The 19,195-nt window shown below is 52.4% G+C and overlaps 3 protein-coding genes and 2 non-coding genes across 6 annotated transcripts in view; 1 reads left to right on the top strand and 4 right to left on the bottom strand.

The window, feature by feature from the left end:
• The window catches only part of TRIM41 (tripartite motif containing 41), a 19,619-nt gene extending 1,573 nt beyond the window's left edge, over positions 1 to 18,046 (top strand). The window contains exons 2-12 of the mRNA XM_019621201.2: positions 162 to 430; positions 578 to 600; positions 745 to 860; positions 1,410 to 1,892; positions 12,961 to 13,617; positions 14,152 to 14,666; positions 15,086 to 15,181; positions 15,690 to 15,920; positions 16,307 to 16,329; positions 16,887 to 17,014; positions 17,492 to 18,046. Coding sequence (XP_019476746.1) covers positions 162 to 430; positions 578 to 600; positions 745 to 860; positions 1,410 to 1,892; positions 12,961 to 13,617; positions 14,152 to 14,666; positions 15,086 to 15,181; positions 15,690 to 15,920; positions 16,307 to 16,329; positions 16,887 to 17,014; positions 17,492 to 18,009 — 3,059 coding nt within the window. The 3' untranslated portion in view covers positions 18,010 to 18,046. The remainder of the gene's footprint in view (positions 1 to 161; positions 431 to 577; positions 601 to 744; positions 861 to 1,409; positions 1,893 to 12,960; positions 13,618 to 14,151; positions 14,667 to 15,085; positions 15,182 to 15,689; positions 15,921 to 16,306; positions 16,330 to 16,886; positions 17,015 to 17,491) is intronic.
• Positions 2,319 to 7,514, bottom strand: LOC109370406 (E3 ubiquitin-protein ligase TRIM39). The gene is made up of 5 exons (XM_019621279.2): positions 6,276 to 7,514; positions 5,827 to 5,937; positions 5,112 to 5,134; positions 4,503 to 4,606; positions 2,319 to 3,490 (listed from the first exon to the last, which is right to left on the bottom strand). The coding sequence occupies exons 1-5, from the start codon at positions 6,444 to 6,446 to the stop codon at positions 2,970 to 2,972; spliced, it is 930 nt and encodes a 309-aa protein (XP_019476824.1). The 5' UTR covers positions 6,447 to 7,514; the 3' UTR covers positions 2,319 to 2,969.
• LOC100541069 (E3 ubiquitin-protein ligase TRIM39) lies at positions 7,632 to 12,503 on the bottom strand. Of its 2 annotated transcripts, XM_019621258.2 has the most exons (7): positions 11,210 to 12,503; positions 10,561 to 10,653; positions 9,784 to 10,014; positions 9,559 to 9,581; positions 9,255 to 9,370; positions 9,071 to 9,100; positions 7,632 to 8,564 (listed from the first exon to the last, which is right to left on the bottom strand). In XM_019621258.2, exons 1-7 carry the CDS (start codon positions 11,606 to 11,608, stop codon positions 7,969 to 7,971), a joined length of 1,488 nt encoding a protein of 495 aa, XP_019476803.1. In that variant the 5' UTR covers positions 11,609 to 12,503; the 3' UTR covers positions 7,632 to 7,968. The 2 variants fall into 2 exon arrangements, with proteins under 2 accessions (XP_019476803.1, XP_019476804.1); XM_019621259.1 differs by lacking the exon at positions 10,561 to 10,653 and having other exon boundaries at positions 11,210 to 11,656.
• Positions 12,164 to 12,236, bottom strand: TRNAK-CUU. The gene has a single exon. It is a non-coding gene; the product is annotated as a tRNA-Lys (tRNA).
• On the bottom strand, positions 12,548 to 12,620 carry TRNAV-CAC. The gene has a single exon. It is a non-coding gene; the product is annotated as a tRNA-Val (tRNA).
• Positions 18,047 to 19,195: the final 1,149 nt, after the last annotated feature.

The following is a 19,195-nucleotide window of genomic DNA, read 5'->3' as shown; positions in this document are numbered from 1 at the left end:
AAAGCAAAACCTCATTGGGAATGGACTCAGTTGGGGGATGCAAAGCAAAATCTCACACCAATGAAGCATCGTTGGCTCGAGGATGCATTGCAATCCATCAGGACATCCCTGCTGTGGAATACTTTGGGATAATCAGGCACTGCTTCTTCCTGGGGGTGCAGGATTTGCTGGCTCCTCCTGTGACCCCTTCTCCTTGCAGGAGAAAACCAGCACCGAACGGCAGAAGGTTTTGGGTGTATTTGAAGGGCTGCGCCTCTTCCTGGAGGAGCAGGAACATCACCTGCTGGCCCAGCTGGAAAACACGGAGAGGGACGTGGAGAAAACGCAGGAAGAGAACGTCACCATCCTGACCAAGGAGATCTCCCACTTGGATGCCATCATCCAGGAGATGGAGGAGAAGTGCCAGCAACCAGCAAGCAACTTTCTGCAGGTGAGGAGGTAGAGAATGCCACTCGGTTGGCATCACCGTGTTTTATGACCATGGGTGGTGGCCAGCAGAAAGCTGTTGGGTTTTCAGTAGGGATTTCGCTACCAAAATCCATTCATTGGGTTTTCTTTTCCCCTTTCTCCTTTCCAGGACATCAGGAGCACCTTGAGCAGGTATGGGGGGAGCTTCCTGAGCCCGCCTCGTTAAATGGAAGCAAATGGGATGAAGGGGAGAAAGAGATGCCATGAAGTGGAAATGGCTCCAGGCTGGGATGGTGGTTGGGCTTTGGGCAACTTCCTTCTTCCCTCTTCCTCCAGGTTGGGAAAGGAGATCTTCCAGCAGCCCACGTTGCTTCTTCCAGACCTGGAAAGGAATCTCAATCACTTCAGGGAGAAAAATAATGCATTAGAGGAGATTCTGAAGAACTTCAAAGGTATTGAGCATGGGCTGGAGTGGGGAGCATCAGCTGTGTTTGCTGGAATCAGAACCATAATGGACTTTTTGAAGAGAAAAGGATTTCTGGGCAACATAATCCACACTGAGATTATGATGTTATATCAGATATTTCTTTTCTTCTCCCATTTCTTGTAGAAATCCTGATGTTTGAACTGCCTGAAAAGAGTAAGTCCATCTTCTGGAGCAGGAGGGATTGAGAGAACCCAAAGGAAGGATGAGAGCAGCATGGGATGGGCTGTGATTTGGGGGAAAATCTGGGGAAGATACTTCTGTCTGAACAAAGCAATGAAAAAGAGGGGGAAAACATCTCAAGGAGTCAGGGAATCCTTTGCCCAAAGAGGGAAGAGGGTCCCAAAGATGGTCCCAAAGAGGGAAGAAGGTTCCAAAGAGGGAAAAGGGTCCCAAGGAAGGAAGAGCATCCCAAAGAGAGTAGAGCTTCCCAAGGGATGGGGTGAACTCCAGTGGACCTCCCTGCTCATCCCAGCAACCCTGGGGTCATGGGACATGCTCTGATTTCCTTTGGCAGTGAGTGTGACCCTGGATCCATCCACAGCTCACCCCCAGCTCGCCGTGTCAGCGGATGGGAGCAGTGTGAGGTGGGAAGAAGCCCAACGGGATGCAGCCAATGAGGAATTTGGGACAGATCCCTTCGTGCTGGGCCATGAGGGCATCACGTCGGGGAGATGCTGCTGGGAGGTGGAAGTGACACCCAAAGGCTCCTGGGCTGTTGGGGTGGCCAAGGAGTCCCTAAAGAGGAGGGAAGAGAGCGGTGCAAGCCCTGAGGTTGAGCTCTGGTCTATGGGTTTCTGTGAGGGACAGTTTTGGGCTCTCTCCTCCTTCGAGCGCATGACGTTGTCCCAAATCCAGGTTCCCAAAAGGGTTCGGGTCACCCTGGACTACGAGAGCGGTCAGGTGGCATTTTTTGATGCTGATAAGAGGGCTCTGATCTTCATTTTCCCATCGGCGTCATTCAAAGGGGAGAGCATTCACCCCTGGTTCCTGGTGTGGGGTGAGGGCTCTCAGATCACGTTGTGTCCCTGAATATCTCCTGTACCCAAACACCAACATTACGTCCCCAACATTCCTATCCCAGCACTCTGGGGGGCTCCGACTGAACTCCTCGTTGGGTTTTCTGTCTTCTCTTCCCATTCCCAGTGACCCCAAAAGGTTAAGCACCTTTGGATCAGGGTTCAGAATTATCAGTGCCAGTTTTGGGGTAACAGTAGCAAACAGAGACCCTTCTACCCCATCTTGCATCACTCTGATTCTCCAGTCTTACGGTTTTAGATGAAATAAAAAGGTTTGTATGTCATAAAGTTTTTCTGTGCCTCTTTATTCACCGCTTCTGGATGTCAGGTTCATGGGGATTAAGGGGAAACCAACGGGTTCTCTTATGCATAGAGGTGCAATCAGATGGGGAGAAACAGAAATCTTTAATCTTTCTGATCCATCAGATGTTCAGAACGACTCTGAGGATGTGGGAAATAAATCTGAAGAGTTCGTTGGCCCAAATCCCAAGGATTTGGGATGACTAAACCCCATTCCTGGTGTCTGCACAAAGTTGGCTGTGTTGGAACCCAGAACGATCCATTCAAGTGGGTCATCCCCGAAAGCGTTGTGTTTTGCTGTCTATTGGCAGAGAGAAAGACACAGAGGGGAAAATTAAGTATTTTATTATGAATTATTGTACACTCTGAGGTTTCAAATACCAAATCTTCAAGAAGAGTGATTTGAAGGTGACCATCTCAGATGGGGACAACAGTACCTGATCAGAAAAACCCTGGGGAAATCTGTCTTTCTGCCACTCTTTTGAGAGGGATTTTCCCTTTTGACCACTCTTTTCTACATTCCAATCACCCAGTGCAGCACTTTTCCCTTTTGTTGCCCCGTTTTTCTCTTGCTCAGCACTTCTTAACAATATCACGCCAGTCAATATCATATCAATGTGATTCCATGGTGGTAGGTTCATAGGGATGAAGGACACATAAAAACCCAACTCCTCATTTCATCTGCTCCCCGCGGGATGGGTGGGGAAGGGGCTGTCCCTTTTTAGGCTGTAGGATGTGGGGTGGCCCTCGTCCGTGTCTCAGGGACACAGCCTCAGCTTGGACCTGACCCCCACCACCCACAGCCATGGACGGACCCCTTCCCCAGCAAAAGACGCGTGGGAAAAAACAAAGATGATCCCCCCTTCATCGGCATCAAAAAATGCCACCGTCCCTCCAGCGTAGTCCAGGTGGATGCTGACCCTCCTGGGCACCCAGCGCAGAGCTAACAGGGTCACCTTGTGGGTGGTGAGAGCCCGGATCTGTCCCCCCCATTTCTCCACCCCCCAAATCCCCCCTTTGGGACATAGGCTGAGTTGACCCTTTCGTGGGATGGATTCTCGGGCCACGCCGATGGCCCAGTCCCCTTCATCCCCCACTTCCACCTCCCAGCTGTGCCGGCCGGAGGAGAAGCTTTGGTGGCCCAAAACAAAGGGCCAGTAGGCGAATCTTTCGGGGTTATCGGGAAGGTCCTGCTGTCCTGCCCCACGTTTCACACTCTTTCTGTCTTCGGAGAGGACGAGGTCAGGGTGAGCGGTGTCGGGGTCCAGGGTGATGCTGGCTGTGGGGTGTAAGAGGAGGGGGAGGTTTTGGGGTCCTCAGTGCTGAAGCCACGAGGATGTGGAGAGGTTGGATCCCCAGCACTAAACGAGTTGGGTGTGCTACATGTGGCCCCACTTGAGTAGGATTGTAGGATGGGACCGTCCCTCCCAACCTCAACCATTCTGTGGGGCCATGGGATGGCATCAGGAGGGTAAAAAATCCCAAAGAAGGAAGTAAAACGATAAAAGGTGGAGACCCCTCCCACGTGCCAGTGCTATATGACAATAAAAGAGTGTTTTGAGCCCCCGAAATGACCAGAAATAAAGGTGTTTCTACAGACTTCCAGCTCCAAAAGAAATGGTCGGGGGAGAAAAAATGGAAAGAAAGAGATCTATGGGATATTACCTAGCAAAGCCTGCAGTGCTTTATCTCCTAGACCAACCCAGACCAGTTCAGCCAACCCCACCCCCCCCCCAAAAAAAGGAGCTGAAATCTGAAGGCAGGGATAATGAATGAGGTCAACCCGCCCGCCCGTATTTGCTGATGGGAAATGGTTATTCATCAAGGCGAGGGATCTGCCCTGGGGCCATCATCCCAAATTACAGCCAGACTCGGCCTGCAGGGTGAAGAAAACTCGTTTGGTAGCCCTGATTTTGTGTATTCCTCCCTCAGCCTCTATTTTTGTCCATTTGGGTACAACCTATGGGTCCAGGCACGTCTCCATCCAACAGGTAACGCGGCTTTGGGTTCTCATGCTCAGCAAAAAGCACTTTTAGGAAAGGCAAAGCTGGAGGGGAGCAAAGACAGTTTCACCCATGAGCACTTCTCAGGAATTACAGCAAAACGTGTAATTAAGAGTGTGGCAAACGAGGTATTGAGTCCTTTGGGGCTCAACCACTCGTTTCTCCTGACTGGGAATAAGCCATTGCTCTTCCATCTCTCTGCACTATTCTGTTGTGTCCAGAATGAGTGATGGGCTGCTGGCTTTCACCAAAATATCACCATTTCCCACCTGAAAACCTTCTGAGTACCTTGAAGCTTCTTCAGGTGTTCCTTCAGAGCTCCGTTCCTCCATGAGAAATGGCACAGCCTCTCTTCTGGCCCCGCTGGCAGCTGGAAGGTCACTTTTCCATACCTGGAGGAAGAATAAATGGAAAATCGATGCATTTTTTCAGGGTGATTACATTACAGAGTACGGCATCATTCCAGGAAATCCGATGTCATGAGAGATGAGGGGATGGAGATGCTTCCCCCCTTGGCAACCCAAACTTCGCAAGGACAAAAGCTGAGCTTTTCTTCTGGAAATAATCACCTAATTAATTACTTTTTGCTGGAGACCTGCTTGGGTGGGGTAGGTGAGAGAAAAGCTTGGAGATATTGAAGAAATTCTCTCATTTAATTCAGATGAGCCTTTGCCACGCGGAGGCTCAATTTTGAGATTAAAGCCCCTCTGATCATTACATCCCCCAGAATCACCAAGGGGATAAAAGCAGAAAGCAGCACATCGAGGCCATCCCCAAAATACCCTCCAGATCTCACAATTCCCCTGGAGCAGAGGAGCATTCATTGATGAGCTTCCTTCTCTATGGTCACTGCTTGACGCAAAGCTCACAGAACAGCTTTTCAGAGGGGCCACATACCTGGTGGTGGGGCTTTTCACATCCTGGGGACAGAAGAGAGGAAGAGGAGAGGAAACTCAGGTCAGTGCACGACCCATTTTGTCTTTAAAGCATGGAAAATTGAACTGTTTGAGTGAGGATGGACCTCTGGGGTCTTCCAACGTGTGCCCAGATTTGACTTTAAGCCATAGAAAAAGTGAGTTGTTTGGCTGGGGTTGCATCTGTTGCTCTCCCAATTTGTGTTTCACTTTATCTTTAAGTCGTTGAAAAAATGAACTGCTTAACTGGGGGTGGACCTCTAGGGTCTTCCAACACGTGTTCCATTTTGTCTTTAAATCATAAAATAATGAATTGTTTGACCAGAGATGGATCTCTTGGGTCTTCCTCCATCAGGAAGGTGAACCAACTCAGGAGCATCCATGCACGGCAATGGATCCTGCAGATCCACACCACTTTTATCTCCCAAACCAGCCATGGATTTCCCCTTTTAAAATGGACCCCACGAGGACTTTCTGCAGCAAGGTGAAAATATTGAGAGGTGAGGAGAAAATGGTGGGGGGAAGAGGAGGCTGCAGACCTCCATCTCCTCATCGTGGTGGGGGTTTTGGGCTGATGGAACGGTGTAAAATAGGAGGAAAACACCTAATGAAGCCATCAGCAAATTGGTCGGGGTGGGGAGGACATCCCTAAAGGATTTTTCCCCTTGAAAAGAGCTTCCCTGGAGGAATTCACTCACCGAATGCTGACTCTTCTCTCCCTGTGATTTCGTTTCCTGCTGGGAAATCTCCTCCGAGAGCCTGGCGGTGCTTTTCTGCCTCTTCTCAATCTCATTTTTCAGGTCTTCCAGCTGCCAGAGCAAGAAGAGCTCCGTGTTTTCCTGCTGAGCACTCTCTGCTGGGGCTCAGCTTTCCTTCTGATGCAAAAAGTGGAAAATAAAGAGCAGTGGGACTGGAAATACCACGGGGGGCTCATGGGTGGGCATCACCCACCGGAGGAACTCAATGGTGAGCTGGAACCCTTACTGAATTTTGTCGAATCTGGGAGGCAGGGGGAAGAAATCAAAGTCAAAAAGTCATAAAGAGATGGGCGTGAATTCAGGGCAGAAAGCTGAGGGTCCTAAAAGCACAGGAGGCAAAAAGGATGGAGAGAAATGACCCTACTGAATGACACGTTGCTGACACCTACCAGATCCTCCAGGTTTGGGCACTCCAGGGTGCTCTTCTTCCTCAGAGCCCTTCTCTCTCCTCCTTTGGGAAGCCTAACATCCCTCTGGATTTCTTCCCTGGTGAACCTACAGAACCTGTTGTTTTCAGCCCTTTGATGGGGTTGGGGTTTTCCCTTCCTGTTCCTTCCCATTCCGGGGTAGAGCTGCGGGATGGATGCGTCGAGCCTGCAGGTCTGCTCCTGGTGGCACCCTTGGCTGGGTGTGCTGGGAGCTCTGGGTTTCTCCTTTGTCTCTTCCCCAGTTTCTTGTCCCGGGGAGATGCTGAGCGATGTCACCTTGCAGTTTTGTCAGCTTCCTTTTAGGATAAAGCCGTCGGGAGTGGGGTTAGGGGGTGTATATGGGGAAACCATAAGGAAATAGGGGAGGAAATGTGCAGCCAGATCCTTGTGGGGATGTGGAGGAGCACAAGGGAGGGTCTTTGGGGTTTGGCATCTCTCTCACAGCCCAACACTAACTCAGAGCACTCACAATCCTGGCTCTGAGCTCCCAAGGAAACATTTCCAACCATTTCTACCCCACTGTCCTTGTGCTGAGCTGTGTTGAAACACAAACGCCTACAAAATAAATCCATGCATTACGTATATATTTAATTTTTGCATGGCAACCATTGAGACACAACTGAAGGAGATGACTGCCATTGACTTGGGCAGGTTTGCAGGGGTGAAATCCACTTCCAGCAAACCCTTCCAATTGGGAAGAGCCACAGGGATGGCACTCTGGGAGCTGAAGAAGTGGAAGCAAACTCCCTGCCACTGCTCCCCTGGGGCACAGAGCCTTTCATCCCAAAATAAGGCTCCCATCTTAGATGGGCAAATGAGTTTCTGAAAAAGACTGATTGCAGAGCTTGGAAAACAGGCTGGGCTGGAAACATCTGCATTGCAGATTTATGGAGGAGAATTGACCGTGGTGGGACCATTTGACAGCAATGCATGGGACTGAGGAAAAATACCAACACAGCACAGAGCAATATTGAAATATCAGCTGTAGATTTGACCTTTGGGGATGGTGAGGTTGGGCTGTGTCATGGGATACACACTCATATCGCATCTGTTATTCTGAGCCTGATGTCGCCCTCTCCCTCCCACTCTCTTTTGGTTCCTCTTTTTGGTTCTACAATCACCAACCTGTGTTTATTTTGGTGCTGCCTCTTCCTCTTTTGTGCTTTCTCAGAAGAAAACGGGTTTTTGAGGGAATCCGTGCAGGTGAGTCCTAGCCCTGAGCAACTCTCCTTCACTTTGTTGGCCCAAAGGTGACCAAGAGCCAAGCACCCAAAGCCAACCCAGAGCCATGCACCCATAGTGAGGCAGAAAGTGGAGTGTGCAGAACACATTTTTAATTAAAATTAACTCTCAGAAACGTAGGCAGAGACCAGCTCCCCACACCAGGCATTGCTATTTGCAGCCAAAGGCTGCATCCCTTTGCAGAACACCCCGGATCTGCCCCACGATTGATGTTGAGACAAAAAACAGACAGATGTATACATTTCCTTCCAGCTCTTCAGTGCTCTCTGGTGGTTTCCCCATTCTGCAGAGGGACCAACCCAGGGCTCCCGATGGGGACAGACACGGGGCAGAGCACCGGGTCCCCTTGGCAGGATGCTCCAAGCAAGCGCAGCACACATCCCATCAGGTGTCCCTTTCACTAAAGGACATCTCAAGGACAGATCTTTAGGGGAGATCTGAACCCAACCCAATCCAGATGGGACATCAGCTGCCTGCTCGTGGACTGCTCCTCCGAAGGGGAATTTTGGGTGATTTCTTGCAAGCGAGCCCCCATCCCTATCTTGAACCAAGGGAGGACCTTCTCCCCATTGAACGAAGCTTTGGTGTAAACCAAGATGGGAGTGTCATCATCAGAGCTGAAAAATGCCACCCGACTCCCTTCGTAGTCCAGGGAGACCCGAATCCTTTTGGGCAGTGCATTCAGACGTAGGTTGGCACGGGGGGATGTGAGGGAGTGATAGGCCTCCAGCGCCCAGACCCCTTCTTTGGGGCTGAAGCTCATGGGTCCCTTCCTCCTCATAGAAGCTCGGGCCACCCCAAGGGCCCAAACTCCCCCCTGTCCCACCTCCACCTCCCAGAAATGCCTCCCCGAGGTGAAGCCCTGGCAGCCCAACACGCAGGGCTCGAAGTTGAACCTCTCGGGGTTCTCGGGAAGCTCCTGTGGCATCAGTTGACCCCGGGCTTGTTTTCGGTCCTCGGAGAGTTGGAGGTTGGGATGAGCGGTGGTGGGGTCCATGGTGATGTTGGCTGTGGGACATGAGGGGGAATGGAGATAGAATTTAGGCTTGAGGAGAGCTGTTGAGGTTCCTCTTCCTTCCATCCTTTTCTCCGTGCGCTTTTGGACATGGGTTGGTGGTGGGCTGGTGGTTGGGTCGGGTGGCCTTTGGGGGTCTTCTCCAACGTTTGTGATTCTATGGGGTGTGTGGGGCTGCTACCAACCTCAGTGTCCCCCAGTAGAGACATATGGGGAGAGGAGAAGAGATGCAGGAGAATGGGGAGAGGACAAATTTGAGGGCAGCATAAAGTGGGAAGGGCAAAGATGTGGGGAGGGGACAGCTCGACATTTGTGGAGGGAAAAGGGAAGCATAAACACTCTTGGATTTTGCCTTGAATCTGTTTTTTGGCTCTATAGGACCACCAGCATTAGGACACTGACCCCATTCCCTCCCTTCCCTATGGGATTGCATTGTTCTTTTACCATCCACACGCCAAGGAAACCTCTCTCCCACCCCATAGCCACACTACTGACATACCTGGTTCTTGCAATTGAAACATCAGGCTGTCTGAAAAGGAAAATAAAATCACAACATCAGGTTTATGCCTCAGGAAGAGGGGCTGGGAGATGGGGAAGGGCTTCGCAATGCAAAAGCTCCGGGTTTACTGCAAGACCCCCGTGATCCTCCTAAACCTGGAGGAGACACCAACCCAACTTGGTACCTTGGCACTTCCTCAGCGTGCATCTCACCAGGACATTCTTCTGAAGAAAGTCCTCCAATCTTCTTTCCAGAGTGGGATAGATCTCTGCCGGAGGGCTGAACTTCATCATCTCACAGCTGCAAAGAGAGGGGAAGGATGGGGATGGGGGGAACGTTGTGTTGGTTGGTTGGTTGTTCATTTTATTCCCAATAGGAGAAGCTATGGGATGAGGATATTTGCCTGGGGGCAAAATCTCCCCTGCCTCGAAGTCCTCCCCCAGGTGCCATCCAAAAATCGGGGTGAAAATGGGAAGGAGCCACATTACCTATTCAAGAGCCTCCTGATGTCCTAAAGGTGGGAGGAGAGAGGAGAGATGGATCAGAAGAGGAGCACCAAGGGCTTCTCCTTCACATGGCAACGCGTAGCAAAGACCACCCTGCCCACAGTGTGATCCCCCTGGCAGCAACACAGGGAGCTCCCATGGGGCTGAGTTTGGGTTCTCAGGGTTTGCTCCGTCCCTCCATTTCCCACCACTTCTTTGGGTTCTCACCAGCAGGAATTTGCTGTCGGGCTGCTGGAATTTGCCCTCCATCTCCCAGATCAGGGTGTCGAGGTGGGACATCTCCTCCAACACCTTGGTCACCGCGTCCTCCTGCACTTTGGTGATGGCTCTGTCCAGGTCTGCCAGCTGGACCAGCAGGAAACGCTCTTTCTCCTTCAAAAATCGCTGCAACTGCTCGAATTCACACACTATCCTCTTCCCTTCCTTCTTGGTTTTCTCCTGTTGGGATGAGAAAGAAAACCAATGGGATGGAATAGGGGCAGAAGGACCTCCCCGAGGGGTCTCAGGATGCCATCCTGGGGGATGTCCAACCAAAACCAATGGGGATTTACAACCAGTGCCAATGGGAACTTAACACTAATGCCAACGGGGATGTAACACCAATGCCAGTGGGAATTTATCACCAATGTCAATGGGAATGTAACAACAGTGCCAATGGGAACATAACAGAAATGCCAATGGGAACTTTACACCAAAAAGCCAAAGATGATCTTGCTGGGGATTTGGGGAGCAGCAGGGATTTTTCGGGATGAACAAAACCAAAGGAGGGGATAGGAGCTGAGTTCTGTAAGAGGGATATTTACAGAGTTTGGGAGGATCTGCAACGTTATCTCCTTAACACAGGGGATGCTGTGTAACCCCAGCTGATAAACACAGGCTTGGCATGTTCCCAGCCCAGCTGCGAGCCAAAAATGCCCCCAGAATACAGCAAAACAAACAGGGTAGGGCGGAGGGGAAGGCAGAAACCTCCCCTGCTGCACCCACCAAATACAAGCTCATCCTTCCACCAGTCTTTCTGCTTTCCAGGTATTTTTCCCTCTCCTCCTTTGAAGCCTGCAGGCGAGCCTGGATTTCTTCCTGTGCCAAAAGAAGACAGGAGGAAAACCTGTTTTCCTACTCTGTCAGATGGGAGAGGCTTTGTTAAAGCCTGGAATCCTATGCAAGGTGCAGAGCTGGGCAGAAGGAAGCTTTGTGTGTGCTGCTCCGGAGCTCTGTGCAAGCTGGAAGCATTTTGCAGAGAGAAAAGGGGGAGCATAAAGGGGAGAAATGTAGAGAATGTAGAGAAAAATGCTGCAAAAGAGCAACAGGAAATCAGCACTGACAGCTGTGCAAGGAGGTGTGGAAGGGCAAGATAAGCACATGGTGAAATTTCCCTCAAAAACACCCCAAAACAGCCGCTCTGGGGTGTGTGTCTGTATTTAAGAGCTCTCAGTGGAGTGTTTTTTTTTGCAAGGCTGCAGTCAAAGAGCAAAGCATCAAAGGAAGGAGAAGGTGGGAAGGCTGCAAAGAGCTGTCGGTGTTGCTCCCGAATTGCAAAGAGGGAGGATGGGGGGGAAGCACCAAGCGAAGGGTCGCGTGGGGGCACCCATAGGGATGCACTGTGCTCGTGGCTCGGGGTTTTTGGGGACCATACCTTGTACTCCTGGGCCGCCTGGTGGGCAGGGAGCACAGTGTGGGAGCGGTGAGCCTGGGACGCATCGCACTGCGCGCAGATGGGCTCTTGGTCCTCTTTGCAGAAGAGCTTGAGAGCCTCGCAGTGCTGCTTGCACCAAGTCGAGGAACGCAAGTTCAGCTGCCGGGCGATGCTGGCGATATTTGCCAGCTCTCTGCTGGGGCGGAAATTTTTGTGGGACGTCGTTTTCCTGCATTGTGGACAGGGGAAATTACCCTCCAGCCCTTCCCAGCAGCGGGCGATGCAATCTCGGCAGAAATTGTGACCGCAGGGGATGGAGACGGGATCCTGAAAGTAACCCAAGCAGATGGAGCAGGAGGCTTCGCTCTGCAGGCTGTCCAAGGGGCTCTGCGTGGCCATGGGCTTCCTGCTGGGTTCCGATCTGCAGAAGGAATAAAAGGCCTTTCCTCCTCCTTATCTCCTCGCTGATAGGGGAAATCCGGCCCCGAAGGCTGAGCCTGAGCCAAGTGGGGCTGGGAGATCTCAGCCCATAGGGGATGCTGGTAGGACTGGGAGCAGCTCGTGGATCCCCAGCGTAAAACCACCGAACTGGGTGGGTCTGGGGAAAACTCAGAGGAAAACTCAGATTTTATCCTCTCCTCAAGCAGCAAAGAGGGCAAGGAAGGGGATTTTTCCCTTCTACACAATTATTGCAAGGAATTTCCAATGAAACTCATCGAGGTCTCCTTGTTGGGATGGACTATAGACGAATATTGGAATAAAAACAGAAATATGTTGAAATATAGAAATGTATTGAGATATGAAGTGCAGTGCACGCTGCTGTGTTGGATCTAACTCTGCTTGACTAAACAGAAGGTGGTTTTAATACCATCACCGGCGGGTTTTGGTGCTGTTTGAAGGGAATTATGTGGGTTTGGAATCAGGAAATTTGAGCAAAAACGAGCAATAATTAAGCGCCCAACGTGGGGCTCGAACCCACGACCCTGAGATTAAGAGTCTCATGCTCTACCGACTGAGCTAGCCGGGCTGCTGCTGGACGCCCTTGGAGGCATTACTTCATGCTGGTTATAGAGAGACGTACTAATTATTCTGCTTAATTATTTCATTAATTATCCTGGTAATTACAGGCTCTAGGAAATCGCGAATCCACGAGAAAGAGCTGCATTGGGAAAAAGAATGCATCCCTATGGGAACAGCGGGGAACTGTCCAGCAGTGCAGCAGGGCGGGGGAAAAGAGGGGAAAAGCAGGAAAAAAATGGGCAAACCAGGACGTTTAAAAGTGGGAAAATTAAAAGCGTAAAAAAAAAAAAAAAAGAGGAAGCATAAAAGTGAAAGCCCTGTTTCTGCCCGGTTTCGAACCGGGGACCTTTCGCGTGTGAGGCGAACGTGATAACCACTACACTACAGAAACGCGCTGACGGCCCTTCCGCCCCATGGAGAAATGAAGGAGTGATTCCGGGCTCCGGTGCGGGATTTGAAGACTTGGGCCGTTCCGGACTGATCCCGCGCCGTTCCGGTGAGGACAGAGCGCGGCGGGTGACAAAATAAAAGGGAAAATGTAAAATTGATGCTCCCGATGTGGGACTCGAACCGCAGTCGTGCGATGGAGAGCCGCGCGCTACCGACTGAGCTACCCGGAGACAGAGCAGCCGGAAGTCACGCCCCCTAGAGCGCCCACCCCGTTGCCTAGCGACAGGAAGGCCGCTTCCGGTCAAGTGCTGCCTGGAGGAGGCGCGGCTTGCATTAAATAGGACGGAAGTTCCGGTCAGGTGGTACTGGAAAAGGGGCGTGGCTTGCGGCAAAGGGGACGGAAAGCGGAAGTGCTGCCGTTGGTTGGCGGAGTTCGTACCATAGAGGAACGACGGCGGCGGTGGGAGGAAGGGAGGTAGAGCGGCCCCCGGGGGGAGCGGCGAGGGGAGCGGCGAGGCCCGAGGAAGGAGCGGAGCCTGCGGGGCCTCGAGGCGGGCCCCAGCGCTTCGCTGTGGGGCAGGAGAAAGGGTTCGGGGCAGGAGGAAGAGGGCCTCGGGGCCTCCCCATGGAGGCGGTGGGCGACGACGGGGCGTCGTCGGGGCGGCTGAACCCGGTGGAGACGCTGCAGGAGGAGGCGATCTGCGCCATCTGCCTGGACTACTTCGTGGAGCCGGTGTCGATCGGCTGCGGGCACAACTTCTGCCGGGTGTGCATCGCGCAGCTGTGGGGAGGAGGAGGAGAGGCCGAGCTGGAGGAGAGCGGCGGGGCCGCGGCGCTGGAGGAGGAGGAGGAGGAAGAGCTGGAGGAGGAGGAGGAGGATGATCTGGGGGAGGAAGAGCTGGACGTGGAGCAGGAGGAGGAGGAGGAGGATGGAGGCGGGGAGGAGGAGGAGGACGACATGTGGAGCGAGGAGGAGGAGGATGGAGAGCTGTGGGAAGGTATTGGGGCTCGGTGGTGGGGGTCGGATTGGGCCTGTCCTGTTGGATGTCTTTATGGATGGGGGAGGGAATTGGGGCCACCCTCTGTCAGTTTGCAGATGATGCCAAGCTGGGGGGATGTGTTGATCTGCCTGAGGGTGGAGGGGGCCGAAAGAGGGGTCTGAACTGGACTGAGGGCAATGGGGTGGAGTTCAGCAGGATCTGCACTGAGGTCACAGCAACCCTGTGCAGCTGTACCTGGGGCAGAGTGGTTGAGAGCTGTGTGAGGGAAAAGGATTCGGGGGTGGATGTGAGCCTGCAAGAGGCCAAGAAGGCCCATGGCATCCCAGCTTCTATCAGAAATAGAGCAGCTAATGGGAGCAGGAGGCGATTGTCGCTCTGTATTGGTGCTGGTGAGGCCACCCCTCAGTCCTGTTCCCAGTTCTGGGTCCCCTTTCACTACAAGAAAGACACTGAGGCCTGGGGGGGATGGTGGGGGTTGAACTCAATGATTCCCGAGGTCTTTTCCAACCTTGATGATTCTGTGATCCTCAGACCCCGTGGAGGAGGAGCTGTGGGACGGAGGGGTGCAGGGAGAGCTCTACTTTGGGGACGATGATTATGATGAAGATGTGATGGAGGAGGATGTGGAGGAAGAGGAGGAGGAGGACGACGAAGCTCAGAGCCCTCCGCCCCCCGTCCTGCCTGCCCGCCCTCGCCGCCTGCAGACCTTCACCTGCCCCCAGTGCCGCAAAACCTTTTTCCAGAGGAATTTCAGACCCAACCTCCAGTTGGCCAACATGGTGCAGATCATCCGACAGCTCCACCCGCACCCGCAGCGCCTCGCGCCGCCCGCCGGCCCCTCAGCCTCGGGGGGTCCTGGGGGGAATCCGGGGATCCTGGTGGCAACAGGAGGACGGGGGTGTCCGAATCTGTGCGAGAAGCACCAGGAACCCCTGAAGCTGTTCTGTGAGGTGGATGAGCAAGCCATCTGCGTGGTGTGCAGGGAGTCGCGGAGTCACAAGCATCACAGCGTTGTGCCCCTGGAGGAGGTGGTGCAGGATTATAAGGTGGAGTTTGGGGAAGGGTCATGGTGGGACAATGGGTGAGGTGGGGTTTGGGGAAGGATTATAGTGAAGGAGGAGGGATTTGGGGGATGAGTTGTGGTGGGAGAGCGGAGGCTTAAAGGGAAAGTGAGGTTGGGATTGAGCTAGGTTGTCTTGTCTTGCTGGGCTGGTTGGGTTGGAATCGTGGGAGGTTGGGAAACTATACACTGCTGTGAGGAGCTGGAAGGGTCTGAGTACCCATCTTCTGATAAAAACCACCTTCCCAGCACAGTTCCTCAGAGAAAGCAGAAGGGAAGTGGTGCGAAAGTTGGCTCTGAGGTTCCGTTTTCAGCTCTGCCACCAAATTAGGGACAAAAAGAGGAGAGGACAGAGGAGATTGCCCCAGACAGGGTTTGTTGTTGAGTTGTGTTTCCTTCCCTCAGTACAAACTCCAGAGCCACTTGGAGCCACTGAAGAAGAAGCTGGATGCGGTGCTGAAGCAGAAATCGAATGAGCAGGAGAAGATCACAGAGCTGAGGGTAAGAACTGAAGGTTTCTGTGCTTCATAGAATCATACGGAAGAATCACCAGGGTTGGAAAAGACCACAGAGATCCACAAAGACCACAAAGTTCCAACCATCACCACTGCTGGGAGTGTGTCTTGGTGGCTGAGCAGAGAGAGAAGCTTTGCTGCTGCTCTGAGCTCTCACAGAGGCATCGTATTCCCTTTCCTGCAATTATTGGGCTGTGAGGGCTTGGAAACGGTTTCCCAGTTGAATTAGAGCTTAATGAGAGAGCTGTGTGCCTCATTGTTGAGTGGGAATTGGTGGTTTGGGAACTGGTATCCCTCATTTGAGTTGAGGATGTTTTACATCTCTAGACCTGTGCAGACTTTGCTCTGTTCTGGCTGTGGTGCATTCGGGAGATGCATGAGCTTATGGTGCGTGATAAAACTGAGGGAAGCGTAGCACAGCACCCCAAAAATGAGCTGATCTCTCACCACCCCCTCCTGCAGCAATTCCCACAATGTTTTTCCTCCCTCTGCAGGAAAAGATGAAGTTGGAAATCAAAGAATTCGAGTCCGATTTCGAGCTGCTCCACCAGTTCCTCATCGGGGAGCACGTGCTGCTGCTGCACCAGCTGGAGGAGCGTTATGAGAGCTTGCTGGCCCGGCAGAGCAGCAACATCAGCCAGCTGGAGGAGCAGAGTGCAGCCCTCAGCCGCCTTATCGCAGAGGCAGAAGATAAGAGCAAACAGGATGGGCTGCAGCTGCTCAAGGTCTCCTTCCGTCCCTTTCCTTGTCTTTATGGCAAGGTGATAGCACGATGATGGGAATAATGCTCCAGAAAGCTTCTGTGTCACGAGAGAGCGCCTTTAGTTGGTGGGCTGGGTGTTTCCCCACCCCTCCTTGTGGTGGTTTTTGAGGGAAAATGGCAAGAGGAGGGGATGCCCTGAGAGATTGAGGGTCTGTTTTAGTGAGGAAAGCCTCCAGCAATGTGTGGGCTGTGTCTTTAGTGCTTTGTTCCCTGTGGGGAAGGGAATCGTCCTGGCTCAGTGCTGAGTTGTGGCTGATAAGAGGATTTATTGGGAGCAACGGTGGGATTGGCAACAGTCCTCCCTAATCCTTTCCTTCTCTTTCCCACCTTGCTGCCTCCTTCCCACAGGACATCAAAGGCACTTTTATCAGGTCAGTGACTTTGTTTGCATCTTTTCACTGTAAATAATTTTTTTTTTCTAATGTCAAAAAAGCATTTGAGCTTTTGTTTTAAATCCTGTGTGACGAGCACAGTTGGGGCCTGGTAATGCTGGGGAAAGCTGTGTCCTAACTGTTGAGTGATGGAAACTTCTGGCTGATGGGGTGTAAATGGGATCTGGGGAAAAACTGGGGCCACTTGGGAGAGGAGAAGGATGGGGAGGAGATCTTAGCCCTGATTTTTGGAAGCGTGGCTGTGCCCATGCAGAGCTCATGCTATAGCAAAACTCCTCGGTCTGGAGAAATGATTCTCCACATCTTGGCAGACAGATGGGCAGTGCTGGGAATTCTCAGCCATGATGGATGCACGTTGCTCTGTCCCAGCTCTGTCTGCTGGGTGGGGGAGGCTGGCTGCACCAGTGCAACCAGTTTGGCTGATCCATGCCCTGCTCTGGTTTTTCCAGAGCACATATAGGCTGCATGCAGGCCTCCTCTCTTCCTTTCTGCTGCTGAAATTCTCTGCTTTCCTTCTCCCTCCCCCCAAAAAAAAGATGTGAGAACATCAAATTCCAGGAGCCTGAGATGGTGCTGGTGGATGTGGGGAAGAAATACCGCAACTATTTCCTGCAGGACGTGGTGATGAGAAAGATGGAGAAAGCCTTCAGCAAAGTCCCACAGGGTGAGAAAGTCCTCTTCCTCCCACGGATCCTTCCACTTAGGATGGGGTTCCTCCCACGGATCCTTCCACTTAGGATGGGGTTCCTCCCACGGATCCTTCCACTTAGGATGGGGTTCCTCCCACGGATCCTTTCACTTGGGATGGGATTTCCCCAGCTCTGTGGGGAAATTTCCTTGGGGTTCCCCTTCCAGCTCTGTGCTCCCATCCTCTGCAGCCCTACGATCCTTTAGGAGAAGCAGCATCCCTCTGTTCTCCCTGTGCTTTTCCCTTTTGCCTTGTCCTGGGTTTTCTTTTATTGTAGCTGCTGCGTAAAACTAGGAGTGATGTGGATCTGGATTCACTGTAAAAGAGAGATGGGTGCCTCAAACTCAGCGTGGTGCAGATACGTGACCAGATGAGGATTTAGGGCTGGGATACGAGGGGGGAAAAAAGTGCCGGGTGACCCCCAAACCAACCCCACTCTGCCCTTCCTTCCAGCTGATATCACACTGGACCCCGACACTGCTCACCCTCGCCTCAGCCTCTCCCTGGACCGCCGCAGTGTTAAGCTGGCAGAACGGCGCCAGGAGCTCCCCGACAACCCCAAACGCTTCGACTCCGATTACTGCGTCCTGGGATCCCAGGGTTTCACCACAGGCCGCCACTACTGGGAGGTAGAAGTCGGGGGCAGGAAAGGTTGGGCGGTGGGGGCTGCACGCGAGACGGCTCGACGTAAAGAAAAAACCATGGGGCCTCATCAAAAAAGGGAGATCTGGTGCGTTGGCACCAATGGGAAGAAGTACCAAGCGCTGACGGCCACGGAGCAGATGGCTTTGTCACCCAGCGAGCGACCCCGGCGCTTCGGCGTCTACCTGGACTATGAACGGGGTCAGCTTTGCTTCTACAACGCTGAGAGCATGACCCACATCCACACCTTCAACGCTTCCTTCCACGAGCGCATCTTTCCCTTTTTCCGAATCCTGGCTAAGGGCACTCGTATCAAAATCTGTACCTGATGGCCCTCTAGCTTCTGATTTTCCCCTTTTTTTTTTTTCCCCCCCCCCCGCCTCATCCTTTGGGTCCCACTTTGGGACCCGACGCTGCACTTGTCGTCTCGCACCTGCTTGCTCACAAGGCCTCTTCCCTCCTCTCTCCTGTCCCAGCCTCTGTCCTCGTCCCAACTCTTCTCCGGGGTCGCGATCCCAGGCTGGTTTGGTTTGGAAAAGGGATCCAATCTCCTTGCTGGAGGTTTTCCCTTCAGCTCATGGTGCTACGGGCTCTCCTCTGCCTTTCCCAGTCCTTGCAGCAGCTTTCCAGTGTGCTGTTCCCTGTTTTGTTTAAAGCCTGTGGTCGAGCTTTGTGTTGTTTGCTCTCTTTGGATGCAGAGCTCGAGCTGAGGATGCTGGGGTCTGTACATTCTGACATGAGTCATCAGCTTTTCACTCAGATGCACCAACGAGCCTCATTTCTTTTTATTTTTCAGTTTTGGGGCACCACCTTCTGCCCACCTCCCACCCAGCCGTCACCTGGACCTCAAACCTTCCACGTTCTCCTTGTTCTGCCGCTTGCCCACCTTCCCCTTTTGCTCCTCTTCCCCTCTCTAGGGGTCTCCAGCTCTCCCTCTTCCCCATCATTCCCTCGCCAACCATTTCTTGTGGGCCTGGCACTTTATTTAGGGCCACGTAGGCCGGGGAGGGTGCAAAAAATCGGGCAGCTTCCACCTCTGAGGCCACTCAGCGCAGCATCGCACCGGGCCGCAGCGGTGGGAAGCAGCCTTGTTTCCCCTCGCAGCTTAAGAGCTCTCTGAGGTGGGGATATTTATTTTCTCTTCCCTTTTCTCAGCTGCTGTTGAATTTTCAGCTGAATCCTGTCCCACCAGAGAGACTCTGATCGCACCCTGTTGTGTTTTACTTCTTTTTGTTGGTGGATTGGTATTTTTTTTTTTCTGTTGGCGTTACAGAGCTAGTTCAAAATATTTTTGGCTAAAATAAGAATTAAATGGAGATCTAGTTTTTTGAAATGTCAAGAAATAATAATAATAATAATAAAGAATAAAGTTTTAAAGCTGAGCCTCTTGCTTATTGAGAGCCCGCAGGGGACAGGAGTTGGGATGCAGCCCCCCCCAGTCTACTGTTAACTCCTGCTGGTAAGATGTGACTTAAATGATGCAAGGCTTATCTTAACTTAATGAGTAGTAATTTG

The sequence above is a fragment of the Meleagris gallopavo genome, chromosome 18 (genome assembly GCF_000146605.3).
Source record: "Meleagris gallopavo isolate NT-WF06-2002-E0010 breed Aviagen turkey brand Nicholas breeding stock chromosome 18, Turkey_5.1, whole genome shotgun sequence".
Lineage (NCBI taxonomy): Eukaryota > Metazoa > Chordata > Aves > Galliformes > Phasianidae > Meleagris > Meleagris gallopavo.
Note: the sequence above shows the minus strand (reverse complement) of the source record. Positions and strands in the feature narration are given on the sequence as shown.